This window comes from Prosopis cineraria, unplaced genomic scaffold, assembly GCF_029017545.1.
Source record: "Prosopis cineraria cultivar Desert tree isolate PC_DT_omini unplaced genomic scaffold, ASM2901754v1 PC187, whole genome shotgun sequence".
Taxonomy (NCBI): domain Eukaryota; kingdom Viridiplantae; phylum Streptophyta; class Magnoliopsida; order Fabales; family Fabaceae; genus Prosopis; species Prosopis cineraria.
The window spans coordinates 1-25,241 of NW_026555514.1; the positions used below are offsets into that span (position 1 = coordinate 1).

General features: G+C 30.9%; 2 protein-coding genes across 2 annotated transcripts; one reads left to right on the forward strand and one right to left on the reverse strand.

The window, feature by feature from the left end:
- Nucleotides 1-3,388: 3,388 nt before the first annotated feature.
- On the forward strand, nucleotides 3,389-4,571 carry LOC129295784 (uncharacterized). The gene is made up of 2 exons (XM_054934351.1): nucleotides 3,389-3,602; nucleotides 4,078-4,571. Exons 1-2 carry the CDS (start codon nucleotides 3,389-3,391, stop codon nucleotides 4,569-4,571), a joined length of 708 nt encoding a protein of 235 aa, XP_054790326.1.
- A 4,117-nt stretch (nucleotides 4,572-8,688) lies between these two features.
- On the reverse strand, nucleotides 8,689-11,978 carry LOC129295786 (patatin-like protein 4). The gene is made up of 5 exons (XM_054934352.1): nucleotides 11,832-11,978; nucleotides 10,993-11,139; nucleotides 10,074-10,385; nucleotides 9,799-9,955; nucleotides 8,689-8,889 (listed from the first exon to the last, which is right to left on the reverse strand). Exons 1-4 carry the CDS (start codon nucleotides 11,976-11,978, stop codon nucleotides 9,884-9,886), a joined length of 678 nt encoding a protein of 225 aa, XP_054790327.1. The 3' UTR covers nucleotides 8,689-8,889; nucleotides 9,799-9,883.
- Between the last annotated feature and the right edge of the window lie 13,263 nt (nucleotides 11,979-25,241).

The following is a 25,241-nucleotide window of genomic DNA, read 5'->3' on the forward strand; positions in this document are numbered from 1 at the left end:
TTACATAAACTACACATAATTTTATGAATGATCCATGGTGTTTTTTTATTTATAAGTAGTAGGGATCATGCTATGATTTTTTTTATTATATATAGATGTTTCTCCATGTATTAGACAAATTTTCTATTATAAACTTCATTATTTATGTCTTATGAAGAGTGCAAACTATCATAAATTTTATTTCATACGCAAATTTATTAATTAAGCAACTATTCATATATTATGAAGATTTTTTGGAGTGAGTCATATTATATTTATAAATTATAAATAGAAACAGACCTACTAAATTTTATTTTTCACATGCATAGTGATGCTGATAGCAATCTTGGATTCTTAATTCAAATATTTAAACCAAAAGCAACGACGACAGTTACCTAGGTCCATGCCATTACCTCCCACAAGATCATCAATAGGAAGTTTTACTGAGATTAATTAGATGCTACCAGTTCTTTCCTTTCCTTTTCTTTTTTTTTTTAAGAATTATGTTGAAGTTTAAGAAAATTAATCACTCCAAGGTTCATTAATAATTAAATTAAGGCCATGTTAAGGTCCATTAATAATTGAACTAAGGCCATTATTGTTAATGGACCTGTAGTGATTATTTTCTTGTATGAGACTTATATGTAATTCTTCCCTTTTTATGAAAAATTGTGTAGGTGAGTTGAGTCCCAATGCTCACCAAGACCTAGATATGTCTTTAGACTCAAAGACACTAGTACAGATAGGCAAATCTACACCAGTTAGAATAGGTTATTTACACCAATTTTACAACCAGTGTAGATAAGACTAGTGTAGATAAGGCAGATATAGTTATTGGATAATCTACACCGGTTCCAAACCCCGTGTAAATAAGGAAAATTATGTACTTAATTTTTTAAAAAAATATGATATCTGCACAAGTTGTAGCCATAACCAGTGCAGATGTCTTACACATCTACACAAGTTCTGGCTTTAACCGATGCAAATAAGAAATATCTACACTAATTTTCTTGTAGAACCAGTGTAGATAACATAATATGTAGATATATTGTTATCTACACCGGTTAAAATCAGAACTAGCGTAGTTGAGTAAGATATCTACACTGGTTATGGCCACAACTGGTGTAGATAGTTCAATTAGAAAAAAAATTACTCTCGTTTTCTTTGCCCTAGTTATAATAAGCTATAATTTAAAACCTGCACTTATCAAATCAGCCAGACAATCATATATTATTCAAAACAAATGAATTTAAAATTATGTACAATTTTAAACATATAAAACATAAATTGTCAAGTAAGTAATCCTACACACAACTATAAATGTCAATGTTTCCTACAGCTACACAACTCACTCTTCCAAAGGATTATTATTATGAAGATCTAACATGAAGAGTCCCTAATGTTGCCTAATTTGATGGATCTCTAAATCTAAAATGGAGATGGATCATTGAACATATAAAAAGATTAGGGATAAGGGAATTAAACTAGAAATTTGAAGAAAAAAATAAATAACACATAAAATTAGATTTACCTCCTCAATGAACTCAGTCAAGCTAGTTGTGATGATATTATATGCATGTCTCAACACATAAAACCCACACGAATTAGTAGGAGGTTGCCAACAGCTCTGTGAAATAACACAACATTGTCATAATTATGTTGAAAGAAAGCTCTATCATCATAATTATGTAGGATCCTTGATATCACTTGAGGCCTTGCCCAACCAAACTTGCTGGGCAATTCTCATAGCCCTATCATCAACATGACATAGTTAATAACTTAATCACAGAGAAAAATGTATTATAAAACTCCTTAGACACATTGCTCGCAAGATTTTTTCATTGTCAGATTGAGTTTACGATGCAAAGAGCATAAAAAGATTATAGAATTGCTTTTCATCGAAAACACTATCAATTGTTAGTGTGTACTGCAAAAAAAAAAGTTACTTAAGCAAATATTCAATATCATTACGAACAAATTCAAATATATGTACTTACAGATTGAGAAATATGAAAAAGTAGCACTCCTTTCTACCTTTACTGAGCCTCTGGTTCATATAAGCCTCATTTACTCTTTGGTGGTCTCCTTATCATTAGTGTAACGTGGGTAAAGAAATCTATATTGCTTACAAATATATTTACATATTATTCATCAACATTGTCCTCAAATTGAAGGTGAGATTTAAACCTACAATTATGTGAGTCATGATCCAAATCATTACTAACTAAATCAATCTTTGTTGGTATGGGTTGGTTCTTTCTTTCTTTGTTAGTTTTTCAAGCCACCAGAAAGCGTCAAGAGTTTTGTTTTGTTTTTTATTTGTTTTTCATTTTGGTTTTTTTAACCACAGGCAAGTTGTACACGAGTTTGGAGACAGGTCAAAACTAGGAAATTATATTCAAGTATCACTATCAAGAGAAAAGCCCTCTTGCCTTTATCCAATCCAAATAAATTAAATAAAAATACCATTTGCACACAAAATTGTTGTCTTTTTGGTTCTCAATATTGATAAATGTCGACTCACTTGTCGATTCTATAAATACTTGAATTAGAGATCAACTTACACGCTTTGAGTTTTGACCTACCTCCCTCTAGGTTTTTTTTTAAAAAATGAAAACTGGATACTGCAATATGCTAAGAAAAAGAAATACAAACAAAAAACAAGTTAAATAAATTATAAAATATTACTGGTTGGAAAAAAATCTTTTTATTAAAAAAAATCTCTTCCACACATCATCATATATGATAGAAAAATTAACGGGAGCTAAGTCTAATAGAAAGGGATAGTTTCTCATAACATGACAAAATATAGTTCAAAGCCTCACCGAGAGAAATATCTACATTTAATATCTAACCATAACTCCTATTTTAAACAAGATTGTTTCTAATTGAAAGACTCCTGTAGGCAATAAAAAGAGATACTTCCTCTAGTTTTCAAATAGAGGAGAAAATAATCAATTCATACGGTTTGAAAAAGTTGGTTAAATAAAATAATTATTTTTAAAATTGAAAAATTTAGATTAAATTATCCCTGCAATTGATAAAATAAATTTGTCAAGTGAAAATAAATATTGATTTTATGAGAGACAATTTCAGAAAAATGTGACAAATGTTTTTTTAAAAAATTTGTACTTTTAATTTGTAAATTAAAAAAAACAAATGGTAGTTTCTTTTATATTTGAAAATAGAGGGAGTAAGATATGAAATGATAATTATTAATTATCAAGTAACCATTAACTTATTTGTTCCTTCAAACTGATATGGTGTCCATAATGATCACAACTAGATATTTTTCTCCGCTCATTATTAAAAAAAGTGACGTAAATGATCTTCATCGAAGTCAACGTTGTAAAATTCGAATTGTGCGTGTATATATACAAGGCCAGCAATAGCGTCAGTTTTGCGCAAAATGGCTTCTACACAAGAGGGAAGAAGGACGAATTGCTTCAAATATTTTCAGTTTAACAAAGACACGGACACAGCCCAAGATACTCGAACCATCCTTCTCACAATTTTCACTTTGATTGCTGCAGCGACATTTCAAGCTGGAGTCAATCCTCCTGGTGGTTTTTGGCAAGAAGATGGACCCAATAACACTGATCAACACAAAGCAGGTTCAGAAAGTATTTAGGGTTGATTGATTTTGTTCTTCTTCTTTAATCTTTAAATAATGTATTATAGTACAGTTTTTAGAATTGTTTTTGTTTTTAAAAATAAAAATAGAATAATTTAAAAAAACTTAAAATGAAAAACTCACATAAATGATATCTTTTAATTTTTTTTATTTGTTTTTATTATATCACTAGCTATTCTAGAAAATTTGGGGTATTACCATCTCCCGCCTAAACTAGGTCAAACCCTTACTATATGAGATCGTTATTAGGAATAGAGGCCTCATGGATACCTTGGGACTGCTTTTGACATAATTATTTAATACGACTTATATCCTAAGACTTAAGTTTAAGATCCAAGGTAAGTTAATTCAACTCCCTCAACCACTTGAATCAAATGAAATTCAATTTTTTTAATTTTAAAAATAAAAAACAGTTTTTGAAAACAAAAGAAAGCATTTAGTCTTCTCATAAAACCTTGACGAAGTGTGTTTCTCAAAAAGCCCTTCTCGCAGTTCTCACTTTGATTACCGGTGTAGAAAATTTCAAGCTGGAGGTCCGCCAGAGGATTACAAAGCAGGCTCAGCAATATATTCGTCTCGGAACATCCCATATTACGTGTTTCTGCTGTCCAACACTTTCGCTTTCTCTAATTCAATCTTAGTCATTTTGTCACCGACCCACATGTTTCCTTTCAAGTTTGAGATCCGTGCTGCTACTCTCTCCATAGCTGTCACTGATGGTTCCGCCATTTTTGCTACCTCGCCTCCTCATTGTGTCAAGTTTCGCTTTGTCCTGTTCGCTGCTTTCTTGCCTTCTGTAATTCGATTTCTGATCTCTTTTTACAACTTGTGGTGCTCGTTGGATAACTCGATGTCTATTAGAGTATCATCCACGTCAGATCCTGTTGAATTCAGAGCACCGCCGATTTCCAGATCATCGCCTGCCAACCGTCGTTCCCATCTTCCTGAAATATTATAGATGCATTTTTTTTTTTTGGTAGAGATTGTGCAAATAGAAACTCGGTTAGGGGCAGGCTGTATCCGCTTCAGATTAGTTAGAAAGCCAGCCTTTCCAACCCACACCCACCAACTTGTGGCATGGCTTGTATTCCCAACTCTAATTTACGTGCATGCTTTGTTTTTTTTTTCTTTTTTTTTTTTTTGGGTTTGGGTGAGTGTATGCTTTAGTTCTGGTCGATGAAAGAATATTTTGTTATTTGTGTTGCTATCTACTAGTGCACCAATTGTACTTGGAAACAAGTCCCACAAAATTTAAAATTACAGTCAGATTTCTTGACACTTATGTATAATTTGAAAATAGAGTGCAAAAACATATACTACCTTTACTTATTAAATATGTGAAGTTATAATTAAAAAAAGTTAAAGTCATATTTTTAAGTTTATGATAATTTGCCTGTTTGGATTTCAATTGAGTATAATTAATTATGAAAAAATTGATTAATATAATTAAGTATAATTATAATTAATTATGTTATAACATAAACATACTTAGATATTGTTTTTCTAAAATTGATTTTTAGAGAATTAAAAACTTTTGGGTGATTTAGTCAGAATCTATTTTAGATGTACGAATTACTATAAAAGATATTGTCTTTTAAGATATAAATATTAACATAACTATATATTTATTAAATTTGTTAAGTTCTATTTAACAAATGAAATATGTATTATAGTGATCCAGTTAATATTTGTATAATATTTAACACATATGTGATTAATTATGAAAATTATATTTAAAATAGAAAAGTCTTTTATAAGAGAAATTTAATGCTATATTGTATTGTAACAAAGAGGACCACGAAGAAGAAAAGTCAGAGGTGGAGGTTGTAGATCAGGGGAGATGAGGTAGCAGCAGAGATGAGACATTGATCGTGGCAATGAGCCTTCACTTTTTTGTGAAAGATAAATGGAAGTGATCAACCGAGGCAATCACATGTTGACCACGGTCTTACTTGATAGATTAAAAATTTTGACTGACAATAATTACACTTACAAATGTAATCGATTACTCAAGCTCTTCCTTCCTGCTTAATATAAAATAATCGATTATATAAAAATAGAGCTGTTTGGTTATTTTTTACCAAAGCCATAATTTTAGTACATTTAATCGATTGTGGGAGGATATCCAAATAGGCTAGATATAATGATAAACAATTAGTATTAAACTTTTATTAGTAACATATATCTAATTATTAATATGTAAAGTTACAATTGTAAAATATTAAAGCGATAGTTGTAAATTAATAGTGATGAGTTTAATGTTAAACTTTGTTAGTATCATATGATCAATTTAATTATTAGACATGTAAATTTATAGTTGTAAAAAGTTAAAGTGATAGTTATAAATTAGTATTAAACTTATAATGCATAATTAGTTTAACTATTGGATATATATATATATATATATATGAAATTACAATTATAAAAAATTAAAATAATAGTTGTAAATTACTGATAATGAAATAGTTGTGAATTACTTGATTAATGTAATGTACTTTTAATAAGAATATTATTGTCTTTACACCCTACTTTTAAATTACACTCGGACATGGTTGTAGTTTTTGAATTTTATTAGAATTTATTTGCAAATAAGTCTACTCTATAAAACCTACACTTATTCATAATTTTCCCTAATAAAAAGTAATCCTAGTAAAGCTGAGTTGTTAAGGAAAGTCGCGGGGTAATTTTATGGAGCATTAATTAGTACTATTGCGTAATTTAAAAATGTAAGAATTTAAGGAGTCACGCTGCTCACAAGTTGTTAAAGTTACATATAAATAACATGCGGAAAAAAAAAAAAAAAAGTGGTGAACAACACAACATTTTGATGTTTATTAAGTCATGCATTATTTTCAGCAAGGCTACAACATTATTCTGACATAAAACACTGAAACGGAATAAGAAGACACACTGTTACCGCTAGAAAGGGACCATTAAGTGTGAAGCTATAGCGATAGACTTCACATGACTCGAACTTTTATCACCAACAGAACTACACAGAATAAGCGCAGAACAACCTCACTGGTCGTACAAATGAAGGGAATGTTGGGCCACGGGATTTATAGTTAATTGGGCCATACACTGTCGTTGGGCTTGTATGATGTTTTCGGTTTAGGCTTGCTTTTTGACTTTGTTACAGGGCTATATAGCGCTAATCCAAAATTATTGTACTTATTAAATTTTAAAATAAAGTTGATAAAATTTAAATTTTTTTTTAATTTTAATGAAACATGTTAAGAGTGACTTATAAATAAAGGGAATAGGACAAGGTTTGATAATCCTAGAGACCAATAGCATAGATTAGGGACTACTCTTTCTGAAATATGAGGAAATAAAAGAAATTAAGAATATAATTAAACGACGTTATTCAAGAATTGAGAATTAAAGCCAAACAGTTTAATTCATTTACGAAGGAGGCCCTGAAGGAATCTGAAGATTGGTAGAATTTGTAGTGAGGAAGTACGTAATTTTACGTGGAAATGCTGTGTCGTGCGGACTTCAAAAAGAAGGAAAGAAGAAAAAAGAGGAGCGAGAGGATGTGGAAAGGAATCAAGGGAAGAGTACGAAGTAGAAAATCCAAGACGAGATTGGCGTTTGTGCTTCGTTCTATCATATATTATTGATATTTTGGTTTAAAGTGTGTTTGGATGCGCATTTCTATACCCTTAATGATGCTTTTGGAAGTTTTTAAGATGAAAAAATTAAGTGAAAACATTATTAATCATGTTAATTGGGAGAAGTGTACAAAATAAAACAAAGTTGTAACCAAAATCACGACTTTGTTTTCGACTTCTAATGTGACAGCAAAATGAAGTATTTTATCTAGCTGATAAAATTAGAGTTTTTGAGTATGTATGATCCATTCTCGACTTTGGCCAACATTCTAGACTTCTTGAGAACATTTGGGAGCTTTGGGTGTACTAGGCAATGGATTTTGGTAGAGATTGAGCTTGGATTTGAAATTAAAAAAGATTTGGCTTCATATCTTGGTTCTTCTCCTCCATCCTCTGTCCTTTTCTTTTGTTCAATGTTTATGCTGATATATTTATATTTTGTCATGGGTTTTATTAACGTTTGTAGCTAAACACTTGATTCCAGAATTATTTTAAACCATTTGCATGGATTTATTAAATAGCCATTCCCCTTTGTATTTGTGATTAATCATGCAATTATGTTTATTTTACTCTATACTTAATGCTTCTAGTTAACTGTCTATCAATTAGATTGTTGGCTTCACTTGATTGATACTTGAGAGAGCTAAGTGAGTATAGAACTTAAGTAAAATTATTTGAGAACTTGAAGTTTGCAAGTTGAATAATGTTTTGTTAATGAGGTAGAGATACATTCATTAGTCTCACATAGTCACATAGAATTTGTAAGAAAAATTGGAGTTTAATTAAATAATTAAGAGATTATGGGATTAATTAAACTAAAAGCCAACTTGGAGACTTGAGAGAGCACTTGTGGGTAAAGTATCATTGACTAGTATAATTCTTCATTAAGAGCAAAATATATTAGGGGTTGATTAAGTATTCTTGAAATATAAAGGGAGATAAATAATCTTAGGCCTAATTACTTTCAAAAAGTCTTGAATCAATTTTTTTTCTATCTTTTCATACTTTTTCAGACATTTAATTTATATTTTAAACACTAATTATGTTTTATATTTGCTCAACTTAATTGAATTCACAATATCTTTTGTTTAACCATATTTTTTCAATATGAATCTCCTTGAGAATGATACTCTACTTACTTTATATTACTTATAACGTCCCATGCAGTTGCAGAATACAACATTCATCCACCAAATGAGACATATTATATTATTTCTTGAGTTGATATCATTATTATTTTTTATTTTTTCATTTAAATATTACTTTAAAATATTTCATGCATGTATATATAATTTAAAGTTCAAGGGAATCTATTTTGTTCTTGAAAACTTGAAAGATGCATGCATATTAAGTGGTGATGAGCTAAGCCCCCAAAAGGGAACCTTTTTATTCAACCATGTATTATTTCGAGCAAGGCTTCGCCCTTATTCTGACCAAAAAAAAAAATGGATCTAACCTCACTACATTAATTACCTTTTCTAGGGCATACTATCGAAATTTGAAGGGACCAAAGCTATGAAAAGTACTTAGAGAGCCTAACTGGATTCTTCAAAGGCGATTTACTTGGAGTTGGACACTGCAAATTAAACGACTGAACGAATCTTCGGCTCTGCCATTCTTTCCAAACGCGTCTTTCTCTCTTCGCACAGAATCTGTGCCACCCTACTAGTTCACATGTCATAATAGCTAAGTAATTAAATAAAAAAAAAGAATTAAACCTACGATTCAATTATCCAACGTTATCTTTATTGCCCGGAATTTGGGACTGGAACTGGAGGAGCTAACAAATTATGGCACTTCTTATCGAAACTAAAAAAAAAAATTTAAAACTCATTAATATTGTCTTAAAATTTGATGACTTTCACCTGTACTCCTAATAAGGATAAACATATAAAGATGAACATGAAAAATAATAAAGTACTTTATAAATAAAATTAAAATTAATTTTCTCTCTATCTTATAAATAGGATCAGGGGAGTACTTCCCTGATCCTATTTATAGAGCAAATAGAGAATGTTTGTTTTAATTTTATTTATAAAGCACCTCAATGATTATTATATTTATCTTTATCATTTTGCCCCTATTAAATGTAGGAAAGTTTATTCAATACCAAAGTATTTTATTATAAAGTAGATATGTTTAATAGGTTAAAATTAAAAACTTGTTGAATTTTTAGATAGAGTTAATGAAGTTTAAAATTTTTCTTGGTTTTGGTAAAATGCTAGAAGTGACTAATAAATAAAACTGTAGAGAGTAGGTGATAAGGAGGATATTACTCCCTTCATCCCAATTTATAAGACAAATTAGATAAAAGTGTACATACCAATAAAGTTTATTAAATATACTTTACAATCCTATTCTTTAAAATAAAAATACAAAATTTCAAAAATGTCATTTATTTAATATAACATTAAATGATTAAAGGGAGAGAAAATAATGTTGAGGGAAGAAGAATATTATATAAGTAGACTTAATGGAATCTTATTTTTGCTATATTGTATATTTGTTGGGACACTGAATCACTTCCAACATTTATATGTAGTTGCAGGGATATCTACGGTGTGCGTATACCTTTTGAGATTCACTTCACATGTAACCTTGTCCGGAACTTCCTCCAGCTTAAAAGTGTTGACGTTCCACCTCTTAGTCACATTCTTTAATATATTCTCTCCAAAGTTTTCCAGATTCTGCAAATTCTCTGCTGTAGAGTTATCCATTTGAGCCATCTCTGGTGTTAATGAATTATCATTCAGATTTGTGAAATTATCACTCATCATCATCATTATCATCACAAACTAATTAATTAATTGGTAAGAGAGTACGTATAGGATTTCATTTACAAATACCTGAACTCGAAGATAGTTGTCCTCAGCATTAAGGCCTTGGAAAAGAGAAGCAAGATGATACTCCGACATGTCCATATTTCCATCAAACATAAACTCAGTTATGGGACTTGAAGAAGTCTTGAAATTGATCATATATTTCAAAGCACCCCAGGAATCTGCATCTTCAGCACTGTACTCATTTCTCACAGCTGATTCTCCACAGCCCAATGAAAGCAATAAGATTTTCGTGTCATCATTTGGGTTCTTCATCATTGGGAATAGCTTTGGATTTTTCAGCTTCTGTGTCGCCACCTCACTCAAAGCAACCACACCCTAAGAGCAAACAATTTTATGTTTAAATTTTGGGATTAGGCCAACAAAGGTAAGGACTATTATAGTTTTGCATTAATCACATGCTAAGACTTGTCACTTACAAGCTATTTCCCGTGTCACATTTTTTGGAAAAATATTACGCAAATCAATAGAGTTATTAAATACATTTCACAATCTTTTTTTTTAAAACAAATACATAAATTTTCAAAAATACTCTTCATTTAATATAATCTTGCTTGTGAAATATTAAATAGAGAGAGAAGATATAATGAGGAGGGAAGGGTAATGTTGGAACAAGTATATAATTAATAAGATTTTATTTTTATCAAATGTTTTATATTTTAGAACATCAAATCACCTCTAAAGTTTCTTATAAATTGGGATGGATCGGAGGGAGTAATTTGGAAAGACTTACCACACGTTTATATAGTTATGATTAATTCCTTAATCATTCGATGCGAAATTATGAATATTGATTACTTTCTCAGTGATAATTTGCAAACACTTTTACAACTACAAGAATCTATCCTTATTTAATTGAGTCCTCATGATTCAAATCATTTAAACCTTTTATTTACCAAGAAGAAACATTTATTGTTTTCACTACCGGATTAATTGCAGCTACGCCACCGTCAATCATATTGAACTCTTTGCCGGCGTTGTCAAAGAGATACGGCGGGAGATATGTCGGTGCTGCTGAAGTCGCTATGGCTATATCGAAAAGCAAGGCATTCAATTGGGGCACTTCTTCCAGCTGCATAAATATAGTTGTGCATGATGAGCAGCTCAATAGCATATTACATTTGATAAATTATACAGTTAATCATAGTCTCACAAGGCTAGATTAACACTTAGAAAAATTAAGAAACTCAGAGTTTAGAAGCTGACAAAAACTTATACAATCTTTTTTTAACAAATAACACCAAAACTTTGATGAAATAAAAAAGAATGCATAGGAACAGCACCAAAATTGAGAATAAGGACATATTGATAATTTAACCTCTAAATTATAGGCTAGAGACATCTAGAATTATAAATTTGTTTGTGGTTCAATTTCACTCCTAAACATTTAAAATCATGGCAATTTCTTTCAAGTTGTTAATTTTGACTGTTAATTGATTAAAAAATTATAGAAAAGGGCTTCAAATTTTACAGAAAAGAAAGCAAAGGAACCACAGAAAAGGACCCAAATTTTCTATGGTTCTTTTGGTCTTTTTCTATAGTTTTGAGGTTATTTTTTATAATTTTTTAATCAATTAATTGTCAAAATTAATAATGGAGAGACCGTGATTTTAAATTTTGAAGGGTGAAAATGCATGAAATAGTCCTATAATTAAGAGCAAAAATCAATAATGGAGAGGCCATGATTTTAAATGTTTAAGGGTGAAAAATGCACAAAATAGTCCTAAAATTGCCATTTTAGGTTTAAGAATAAATACTTTGTACCTTGTAAGTTGAGAATAGCGCAGGCGAAAGTTGCTTCATGTCAAAAGCTGTGATAACAACATTCGTCAAACTATCACTCAGTCTTGTTTGGTTCAAAATCTCTCGTGTAACATTACGCAAGTAAGCGTTACTGTACTTGGGCTTCATTAGATTTGCGCTACATAAATAAAATTTCAATGTTAGTCCTGTGGAAGAATGAAAAATATGGATCATGATTTTGCATATATAAGCAAAGAAATAATGAGTATTGATCATCCGTATGATGTATTTGGCGGGGAAATATTGGCTCCTTCATCTTTGTAGAACTGAACTATTTCAGGGGCACTGAACAAAGGTCTCTTGTTTGGGTCCGGAGCTGCAAGCATTTCAGCAATGAGTCCACCAGTGCTAGTTCCAGCAATCAAGTCAAAAAAGTCTGCGATCCTTAAGTGCTCATCATTGCCTAATTCCTGAAACTCAAGACAGTACGATCAGCAACATTCCTATATTAATTTGAGGCAGTAATGAGAAGCATGAAAAGTGGCATGGTCTTCATTTGAGAATTACTTCCTCTGATCCTACTTGTAAATCATTAAAATCAAAAAAAATTTAAATTTTATTAACTTTATTTTAAAATTTAACAAGTTTTCATCTTTACCCTTAATAAATATTTTTAAATCTCATTATTGATATTTTTATTTAAAACATTTAATAAAGGCAAAAATATAAAGAGAAGTATTGAAAATTGGCAAGTGTTTTGTAAATAGGATTAAATTTTTCTTCTCTCTTTGTCTTATAAATAAGATCAGAGTAGTATGTTTTAGTATTACATTTCAGTGTTAGGCTTAATGGGTTTAACAAGCAAACTCTTAGGTTGATAAAGTTGTTAATAAAAGCTACCCTAGGCCTTGTAGTCCAACATTTATGGGCTTGAACCTCTTACTTTAAAATCAATACTTCTAGCAGGCTCGACTCTTGTTGACAAAGCTCAGCTGCTGGGCTTGAGCCCGAAAGCCCATATAACTTTTTTTCTTTTTTTAAAAATTAAAATTTTAATTATACTAATACATATATAAATTACATAATACCTTAATCAAATATTTAAAATATAAATATCCTTTAGTCCTTTTTATCATCTATTTTGATTCAAAAATAAAACATTAAACAATCCAGAACGAAATCTATTTAGAGATGGTGGTGCTATTTCAACAACCTCCCTAACTTCATCCTCATTACCTAAAATAATATTAATCAACTTGTATTATTCTCATATATTAATTCAAAATTTCAATTAAATTATATAAATAAAAATAAAATAAAAATTACAAGAATTTAACGGCTAGCCAACCTATTTTTTCAAACCAAAAAGTGTAGGGCCTAAAAGGGTAGTCCATCGAACTCAGCCTTTATTAATAGCTTTAGTCATAGTCCTACTCCTAGGTTGGCTTAAGAGTTATGTAATTTAATTTATGGGACAATGGCATTGAAAGCCCTAAAAAGGAAAATGAGATAATCACATTTAACCCCCTCTTAAAAAATTTATCACATATAAGGACTAATAATAAGTTCCGTTCGAAAAAAAAAAACAAGTTATGTTTCTATTTTAACAACAATCTATTTCATATAGGTCTTTATCTTTGATTAATTCTCTTGAGAGGAAGTCGGTTGTGATTTTTTTATGAAAAATTATTACAATAAAAGCCTATCAGTTTTGCATTAGATCTTATATTATGAAAACACAAACACGTTATTATTAAAAACTAACTTAAAATTGTTAAATTTTTAGAAAACTAGAACAAAAAAAAAGTTAATGTTCAACTTTTTATAATAACATGTCCTTATTTTCAAGCACAATATTCGATGCAAAACCTCGTCTTGTAATAATTTTTTTTTTCAAGGCCATCAATGTCATTCTCCCTTTATTTATTGCCGCCAGGAGCTATGCTCATTTGATTGTACGTGAGCGACAGATTCTAATTCAATCTTCAACGACCACCAACTAAATTATGGGTTTCATACAGAATTTGATGGTTTACACGGTTCAACGTTCCAAAATGTCAATCAAATTGATAATTTAATAATTAAATAAAAATAATATTATATATAAATAATGTGTATAAGAAATAAAGTATTAATAAATAAATTTAAAAAAAATAAACATAGTATATTGACAAAATAGATAATGCACAAACATGTAAAAATGGCCCAAATCTTAAATTTCTTCTCATCTCCATCCTCATTATTATTGTCACTATTTTTTTGGTTTGCCACTAACTCCTCAATTTCACCCTCCACATATTTATTTTCAACCGCATTTCCTTGAATATCATGCAAAACAAAGAGATGAAATATTAATTTTACTAGTGAATAAAATATTATAATAAAAAATATAATAAAATAATGATCAAACATACTTCTTATAATCCAAAATATAAACATTTTTTTATAATTAATTTTGATTCAAAATATAAGCAATCTAATATATATGAGAAAAATTCATTAACCTATATTCTCGTGCAAAGTTATATCTCATTCATCATAAAGAACATTGATAATTGAAATTAAAAATAATAAATAATAAATATTTTTTGAGAATGAGAATTTTATTAATATGTAAATTTTTTTAAAAGAATTGTTTATGTTTTAGCTAGAAGAGAGTACAATTAAAATCACTTTGTTTCGAAGCACGGAAAGATGTGAGATGTTTTATATTAATAAAATTAATCGATAATATAAAAATAAAAATCAAATCAAAGTGAAAGGTAAAAATCTGTCAGCCTTCACATATTACCAGAAGTCACGCGAATTTAAAAAGTTATTTCTTCCATTCCAATGTGAACCCATCTGTCTCTATTTTGTCTTCACAACTTTTCTTCTCTCTTTTTTCCCTCACTCTCAAATAGAGCATTAGAGTCGTTAATTTAGATTTAGCCTGACAGACTAATCGAAATAATTCTAAAAAAAAGTTAAGATTAGGCTTAACACTTTAAAAAAAAAATTAATATCTTGAGCTTATTTTGGCCATTGGATTGGTTTCGGACTTGGCTCAAATAAAAATTATCTTTTTAAAAAATATATAAAATATAATAAATATTAATTAGTTATTTAATTTTTAGGTTATTTTATACTAAAATATCATATATTTGAATGCACTACTATAAATATTTTAAAAAAATTAAAAATATTTATATTGTAATATTTTATTATTTTAATCTATAAAATATCTCAAAATAATATTGAAAATATATTTTAATATTTTTTAGATTTTAAGAGCCAACTTTTTTTAATTTTTGAGTCCTATACATTATTTAAGTATTCAAAAAATATATTTTGTATTTTCATAAAATAAACTAATTGATTTTAAAGGAAAAATAAATTAAAATAATTCAAAAAAAATAAAATTGGATATTTGTACCGCCTGAAGCCTGAAAGAATTCAAGCCAACCTTAGCCATTCAGGCTTTTTAAGAAGTTGGGCTTGTTTGAGATTCAGCCTATTCAAGTCGATCGAACTCACCTGAATTCACAAGTCTATAGCTATCTTTCTTTAGGCTTAACTTATTTTAATAGCTCTAGTTAATATTGATACCAATATCATTACCGGCATTAACATATAACTATGAAAAATCATTAAAGTCATGTTATTAATAAATCATGAATAATAATGAAATTTGGACTTCATGTAAATGCTTGGGGCCCACTTTAGTTTTTGTAAAACATTAAGCACCCATTTGGTTACTGGAGAAGATGAGAATAAAATAGAATAAAAAAGATAAGGACAAAAATGAATAAATCACTGTCCTACTCACAATAATTATGATAAAATCTAATATCACATACTCTACAAATATAAGAATCTCCACACCTTTGGTCTCCACAAACCTCATGAATTATGATTTCCAATCTTACAAAATTAGTTAGTTTTCTCCTCTAGGAACATGTATGGTTTATTTTTATCTTTATTTCTTTTAATATACATTTAATTCAATTTCTAGTTAACAAACAGGTCCTAAATTCAGATCATTATGTGAAAGTAAATGTGAAAATGATTGAACCTGAAGATCTGCCTCAAGGCGTCGGAGAATGACGGCCGGGATGAGGACTTTAAGGCCACCTTCATCAATGCTGAGAATGGTGATAATATTTCCATACGAGGGAGGTGGAAGCTTGGGATCACTAGCAATTGATAAGTTCAGAGGAAGACAAAGAGAGAGAGATATAGAACACACAAGAACAAGTAAGATTTCATAGCCATTATCGTAATTAAGAAAGCTCGATGAGTGAACTTCAAGGACATGAAGAGTGTTTATAGGCCATTTCAATGGAAGGATTTGAGAAGTACGGTGCTACAATAATACCAAATTTTAAATTGCAATGAACACGTTGTGCATTGGAGAGATTAGTTTAGTTAAGTAAATAATATTTGAGAAGTACGATGCCAGAATATGATATTAATTATGAGCATCGAGGAGTCCATTGCGCCTAAGATAGCGCTATGGATTCCCCACTTTAACAGTTGGTGTAATGCAATCTTATTCATAATTGGATTTTAGATCTCGTGCTTCTTTTAATATTGCATTATTAGATTATCCAATCAGAGGAAAAATTTTAGCGACTTTAACCAAGGTCATAGTTCGTAATAAACAAATAAAAGAGAAAATAGTGTGTTATTCGAAAGCAGATCTCATGTTGTAAAAACTTGAACGATCGTTCCCTCATTTTTTATTCCATCTCATTCCTATATCCCACAATCTTTTATACTTATTCACAAAATCACCTTAAGGCTTGGTTTTTTGATGGAGAAACAAGTGAGAAAAAAGAGAAGAGGGATCTCTCCACTTCTTTTTCCTTCTTTTCTCTCTATTTCTCAATCAGGATGATATTAGAGGAGGGAAAAGAAAAAAAATCGATGATCATGATTGAGAAATGGAGAGAAAAGGAGGAAAAAGAAGTGGAGAGACCTCTTTTCTCACTACAAAAAAACGACAAATTAGTGATGGAATATAGTGATGGAATATTCCATCGTTAAAATTCTGTCATTATTCCATCACCAATTCATCAGAAATAATTTATTGATAAAATTTCTATCACTAATTTTTAGGATATCTTATTTCAAATTTCCTGACAAAAAATTTCATCACAAAGTTTCTATCATAATTCCATTGCTAATTATTTTTAATTTAAGTATTACTTATAATATATATTTATATATAATTTAATTAATAATTTATCATTATCCTATAAATAAGTAATTTAAAAATTATAATGTATAATAATATATATTATATAGATACAAATTATAATATAATATAATATATAATGATAATAAAATATTTTAAAATTTATTATCAAAAATTTTAAAAAAATATAGTAGAAATAATTATTATATATAAATTAATTTTGCCACATTAATAGATAAATATAATGTTAAAAAAATAAGTAAATTTAAATACTATATTTAATAATAATCTACATAATATATTTATTAAAATATGTGTGTGTGTGGTTAAGTATTTTATATATAATTTATCTATTAAGATTGAAGATTTTTTTCAGCTCAATTAGCATAAAGTCGACACAAAAGTACTAGGGAGTATGAGGTTGTAGGTTCAAGCTTGACTAAAATACAATTTAAGGTAATAATATTTCACATAGCAATGACAAATGATGTGGTGATGAGGTAGTGGTGACATGGCACTGGTCCATTGATTGACAAGGCGGTGATGAGGTGGCCTTGGTTCATCGGGTGACATGGCAATAATATTTTGGTCTACCTAAAAATTAATGATAGAATTAGTGACAGACTAAGTTTGTTGGAAATTTTGTAATGGAATGCACTCCATCACAAAAGCCAAAATAACTTATCCTTATTTAGTCACAAAATTTTTTTATCAATATTCCGTCGCTAATTAGCAATGAAATTGTAAATTCTATCGCTAACCCATCTAGCAATAGAATTGTCACTAATTAACAATGAAAAATTATGTCACTAATCAGCTATTTTTTGTAATGCCTAGAAAACATAGGGATTTGGAGAGAAATGTCACGTATTTAATAAAAACTGAAGACAAATATGGATTAAAAACAAGTTTAAGATAGTATTGAATTCAGAAAAGTCAATCACTGAACGTTACAAAGGGAAATTCCAAAAAACGAAGGGTATAGAGGGAAGGGAAATCACAAAGAACAGAGTACAATCACAAAATCTAAGAGTTGGCTTTGCTTCTTTGAGGCTCTTCCTAGAGGAGGCTTCAATGCATCCCAACCAATTAAATATGAATGGTCCAAATTTATTTTTTTATTTTTATTAAAATAAAAAATTAATAAAAATTTTAATAAATCTTGTTACCAATTTGGATAGTCTAGATTTAATATTAACAGTCCAAATATAATATTTAATTTTTTATAATTTTTATAAGTTGATTATTCAAATGTACAATTTGATGTAAAATATTTAACTTGTAATTTGTTAACTATTTTCTCAAAAATGCTTTTAACAGAGATATTTGCACTATCTAGAAGATATTTGGATAGTCAATTTATAAAAATTCTTAATGCTAAATTTGCAATGTTTAGAGTATATCTATTTTGATAATAAATTTATAAAAATTTAAATATTAAATTTGAACCATTAATATTAAATCTAGATTGTCTAAATTGATAAGCAAATTTATTAAAATTTTGATAGTTTTTATAATTTTTATTTTAATAAAAATAAAACATTAAATCTGGACTGACCAAATAAAATCTAGCCAGTCTAGATTTTAGTTGAGTGCAGTGGAGCCTCCTCTAAGAAATGCCTCAAAGGTGTAAAGCCAAGTCCCAGAATCCACACCTCTCCTGGACCATAAGGGAAGTCTTTATATTGACAAATCCCTAATGAACCCCCTAGCCCAATTCCCATAAGGTCCAAGCCCACGTGAAAAATAAAAGCTCCAAAAGCCCATTTGTTACATATCTTTTCCTTTAAAAGGAACCTTGTCCTCAATGTCTAAGTAGAGAAGGTAAATCATAGCAGCATACTTCTCAAGGTCCTGTCAATATCCTGTAGAAATCAGCATTGGAGGAACAAGTTTGGTCTCATAATAAACGAAAACCTTGTTACTGAAAATTGAGCCAATGAAAAGAAGATGGGACAAGCAATCACATACGCCGTCATGCATCATCATCTCAGTAGATAATTTCAACAGAATATGCAAGTTGACATTTAGAAGGTAGTAACAATAACAATTGACCATAAGACCAAGTAACTGAGTCCAACTTAGTGTAGCAACATAAAGATGCGCAAAGTCAACCTGGCTAGTCTTTAAGGAACCAAAACAAACATCCTAATTCAGATGATATTGCAATAGTAAAGCTTCATTTGTATCAACAAGAAGAACCCAAAAATGATAACCACAGTACCCAATTTCAAGCACCAATCTCTTTTAATATCTCTGAGATCAAACACCAAATATAATTTGATAGTGTAGATGCAAGATTAATTCTTGAGATACTATCTTCAAGTGGAGTTCTTTGTTGGTCACATAGTAACACAGAAGTGGTCCTCACCTTTATGCAAAACCACTTTGCATCCAAAATAACAGGGGCACCAAACAATTCAAAGGCACAATCTTCTAGGAATGTAACATGAAGCCAATTAATTCTGCCTTGTAAGAATTTAACTGTAATTTGTAAATCCAATGTAGAGCCTAACCAACGTGGAGTAGAGAAAGGATATTGCAAAGAAAATTTAGTCTTGCATACAGCAGCAAATCCACAAAAATGAAACATCAAAGCAACCTATAAGTGGATCTCCTTAAAAATTTCCTTAAGATGCCAAAATCTAGCCCATAACTACCTCAAAACAATTGCATAAAGGTTCTTTGAAATTGCTTCTTGAAATAAGAAATTATATCTAATAGCAGTAGGATTCTCACCGCAACTATTCCTTTTCCATATAAAACCAGCAGGCTTATGAGACAATGCTGAGCAAAATTCTTCAATGATGGACTTTATTTTATAGTCATTACTAGAGGGTAATGGAAAAATGAAATCATTAAGTAGCCAAACCTTGATCTCCAATACGACCCAAATAAAATTTGAACACACAGAAACAAGTGAAATTCTGGGACAAGAAGCATGCAGCCCAATAATCAATAGATATTGATGATCAATTGTGACTATGAACACCCATATGACAGCAAGCATAGTAACTGGTGATTGCAAATTTTTAGTAACCAAAAGCAAAGACATATTCCTCTTAATCTCTCCAGGGTCAAAAATGAGTCTTGCATTTAAACCAACAAAATCTAACACTGATCCAATGATGGCAATAGGAAGTACTATCTTCTTCCTTTTGAATTTTTGACCAGCCAAAGAGAGTTTTAAGGAAGCCAAACTAAACAGCCAAGTAAAATCACCGGAGTAGGCTATTAAATTCCACAAACCATTATTTGATAATTGAATAATGATAGAGGGACCAGGATCAAACACCAATTGTACACTCAAATAGATATGTATTATATAGCACCCACTAATGTCAAGAAAGCCATAAACACCAATAACGTTAAACCCAACAATTCCTTCCTTATAGCCCAAATCCTCAACAATGCTAAACTCATGCAGTACATCATGTTCTCCACAGGCAATGACCTTGTCCTCAGGGTCATAGAGTAGTAAAGCACCAAGGTCAAAAAACCAAAATCATATCAAAACCAGCACCCCACAGCAGATATTGAAATTCATCTTGAGAATAGAAGACAAATGTGTTAAGTACCTTGACAAACCTATCAAGAAGAAGATGTGAGGGAAGCAGTGGAATGAAATCAGAGGCAGCATGAATTGATGACGAATACCCTGGAAAAACCAAATTGCTCGCAATAGTAGTGATCAAGGATGGGAGCGATTGAAAACTATTAATAGCCACCATTTTTGTAAGGTGCAGAGTCGGAATCAGGGACAAGTTTAGCATAGAAAGGTAAAGAAGAGCTTATGGAGATAGGAATAGACATTACCATGGGATTTGGATGCATTGAGGAGTTTGCCAAGGGTGCCAAAATGAGAGGCAGAGTTTGGAAAATCAAGCAACTCATCACGTAGACCACCACTAGTAACTGCCACGAAAGAACATAGGTCGACAGTTTCAATATTGGCAACAATCGAGTTCTCCTCCACTAACCCAAGGCTATCAATCGTCGGTTACTCATATTTGTCTCCATCACCCAAGACAGAGGGTAAATACAAAGCAAGGGTGTTGTCTTCAGGGGCCGAATTTGAGCATGCAGGTGCTAAATTCGAAAGGGGAAAGGAATTTGAGAACGTTGCCCTGAAGGCAGGTCGCGCATCAGCCACTCTAAATTGATGAGATGGTGACCATTTCAATGTTTATTCGATGAAGGCGTGAAAAATCAAAGGTGCGTAGGCAATTTTCAGTCACAAACTCATCAAATGAACTTCAATTTGTCACAGTGATTCATACTCATTGATTTCTCATTGTAAATCAATCCATGCCTTAGTCCATTCAGTGTCATGGAGTGGATAACACTTCTCAAAAGTATCTGCCAAAGGAAACTATAGAAAAGCAGCCTCCAATCGATTCCAGCTTTCATCCATTTTAGGGTGTGGTTTAGGTGCAGGAGGAAGAGCTCCATTCTCATGAGAGCACCTTTGTAATAGATTAGCTTGGTAGGAATGTCCTTCAAACCAATAATTCTAGTGGTTATGGGTAACCCTTTCTTAGACCACATACCCAAAGGGAGTGGTATCATCACCTAATAGACTAGCCTGTTGGATGGAAGAGCCCTTCATACTTATACACCCCACACCACTTATGAAGTGCCGTGGAGCAGGAGTCGTTAGGATTATAGATTTGAAAGGCATTCCTATCAAACTAGTCTTTTAAGATAGACTCTCCCTTTAGGCTTGTGCTTATTATAAGAAAGTTTTCAAAAATAGTAAATATTTCTTGATTTACTCTTTACTCTATTTTTTCCCATTCAAATGAAAAGGTAAATGTCTTGATTTTTTGTTCTTCAGGCCCAACAAGTCTCAGGAATGATACCTTTGCCTTGTAATCCTCCCTAATTATTGAAATGACATTCTTGAGACTCATGTTCTAATTCATCCTTACTTTATCCTTACTCTTTTTGAAGAACTATTTAAATCTAGACATCCTTGAATTAAAAATACAAGTATGACTTGGACTAAAGGTTTCCACACAATATATCATACAGTGTTTTTCCTTGCTTATCAATATTAGGCGATCACATCCTAGACACTTTATAGGACATCTCACACAATCCCATTGAGAATGACTTATAATTTTCACTTACAAAAAATTTCATATGGAATTAGGATTTGGATTTGGATTTGAGCCAAATCTATTGTTTGGATAATTAAAAATTTATGGATTTGAACTTGACTCAAATCTAAATCCAAATTCTACCTCAATCTCTTTAAAATTTAAAATTCTTTCTAAACCTTCATTATTTCAAATCCTAACTCAATCTTTTTTGTAATTTGACGTAAATCTACAAAAGCTTGATCGGTTTGCTAATGGTAATTGGATTGGATTGCCAAAATTGATAGAAACAAGCTACCATCGTTGACCAAGACTGAACACTCGACTTTCATTAGGATAGGATCGATGAAGACTAGACAGCCAATTTTCATGAGGACTTGATTGATAGTCATGACTAGGACGGGACGACTGACTTCCACAAGGATCAAACAACGACGACAACTGGAACTAGACCATTGACTTCCATCAAGAATGGACCGATGGTGATGATCGATTTCCACAGGGACTTGACTGAAGGCTACCACCGGGATCGAACATCAAACTTTCACCGAGATTAGGCTGACGACTGCCATCAAGATCGGATGGTCGACTTCCATCGGGAGTGGTTTCGATGGAAGTCAGCCATCCTATCTTTGTCATCATCGTAGTTTCGATCTCAATGAAAGTCAATTGTTTAGTCATGGTGGAAGTCAAATATCCTATTCTGATACTGTTAGTCTGGTCCTTATGGAAGTTAGCTGTTATGTCCTAGTAGTCGCTATCGGTCTTGTCCTGGTAGAAGTTGGCCGTTCAATCCTGTTGGTCATTACTGGTCCTGTCTCGATGGTCGCCATTGGTCAGGTCCCAATGGTCGCCGTCAGTTCAGTCCTGATGAAAATTGGTAGTCTAGTCCAGGTCGTGGCCTTCAGTCCGATCCCAATTGTTGTCGTCAATCTGGTATCAGTGGAAGTTGGCTGCCCAGTCCTAGCCATCGCCATTGGTCCCGTCCCCATTGAAGGTGGCCATTCGATCCCGGCTATCGCCATCAGTCCTGTCACCATGGAAGTTGGTTGTTCGGACCTGATCGTCGCCTTTGATCCTATCCAAGTGAAAGTCAGTCGTCTAGTCCTCATCATTATGTCTGTCCGATCTCGATGGTAGTCGCCATCCCATCATGGTCATCACTGGTGCTACAGTCCCAGTCGATTTTGATTGTCTAATCTTGGTGAAAGTTGGCCATTCGTATCGTTGACTTTGACCAAACATCCAAGTTTTTTTTTAATTGAAATATAAAATTTAAAATTTAAAATTTTACTTTAGATCTAAATAAATAATTTTAATATTATAATTTAAAATTTTTTATATCATCCAAATAAAGAATTTAGAATCTATGAATTTTAAATGTGAGATTTCAAATATAATATTTTAAATATAAATCCTCAACTTAAATCTATCAATCCAAAAGTAACTTTTTTGTTTAATTAGCTCCTTCCCGCATCTGTTATAGGAAAATTATGTCACATTTGGAGGTGGAATAATTTTGCGGGAATAAAAGTATGATTGAGAATGGAAACGAAGCAAATGCCATAACTGTGCTGGTACGATACGGATAAAGAAAAGACGTCAGCTTTATTGGACAATAATGATATCCCTACAATATATTAAAATATTCTATCTTAATTTTATAATTATTAAAAAACAAATTTCTAAATGAAAGTATCGTAAAATATTAAACTTTAACTTCTTCAGTTGGTGAAACTATTTTTAAATTACTAAATCACTTTTGATAAAAATAAAGAATTATCATATAATTATAAATTAATTTTTAATTTCCAAATAATATATAAAATGTATGAAAATATTTACTATTTTTTAGCATTCTTTAATTTTTTGAAATATTATCGAAATATTAAATTATATCACGTTTTCTTCTCGTTATTCTCAAAAAAGGGAAACTTTTCATTCAACCATATATTATTTTCAGCTAGGCTTCGACATTATGCTCGCTTAATACATAAAAATGGATCCTGGTTTGTTAAACTATGAGTTTAATTACATCACAATGTGAGTTTTACAAATTAAAAGTGAAGAACCGATTTGCTCATCTCTGTCTCTCTCTCTAACTTCATCTAATTAAAGTAAATTTTTGGTCATCCAAGCATGAACAAACAAACCCTATACTACGAAATGTATGTCAACGTATCTAGATCCTAACTGGATTCTTCAAAGACGATTACATGATGATCACAATAATTCAAGCTCGTGATTGAATCTTCTGGTTCGCCATCCTTTGCAAACGCCTCTTTCTCTCTTCGTACAGAATCTTCGCCACCCTACGTTTCCCGGATCATAAACAATTAATAAAAAATAAATAAGTAAATAACAAAAATTTAAACCTATGATATGGATCAAAATTCTCTAAAATAAACCCACATTGATGAGCCTTACAAGTAAAGTGAGGTTATAAGTATGAGAGGCTCTCCTACCTAATAAGCAGTCTCTGGGGATAGGCTCTTTTTTTAAACATGCACTCATAACGTTGATGCTTTTATTGAGAGGTCAATGTTACAAAAAGGGCTACTTATTTAAGGAGGGTTCTAAGTAGTATAAGGTCAAGTGAAGTGTTGTGGAGTGAAGTCATCAGGACATGTTATTAGTCTCACATTAGGGACTCTCATAGTGTTACAAAGAGGGTTACTTATTATCTAACTAGTAGGGGGCTGAGTGAAGTATTGTGGAAGTGGAGTCGCCAAGGACATTTGCTCTAGAACGAGATGTGACATTGTTATAAGTCTCATGTCAGGAAGTCTCACAAGTAAAATAGGGTTTATAAGTATGTGGGACCTTCCCACTTGACATGTTAGACTTTTTGATTTGTGATCTTCCTTTAGATTTATGCTAGTAACATTTAGCTGTCTAATGTCTTGTGACTTTTAAATAATATTAATTTCTAGTTAAACAAACCTTTATAATTCAGACACCTAATAAAAGAAACATTAGCACTTTGCTTGAGTCATTGAGTGGTTTCAATGTAATATTAATTGATAACCCATAAATGAGACATTCTTTAATTCTTTATTGCATGACAATTTTATGCTACTTGATTTAATCAACAATTAATATTATCTCAAATTCATGGAATTTTAGACTGCAAGTTTAGAGGATTTTGAT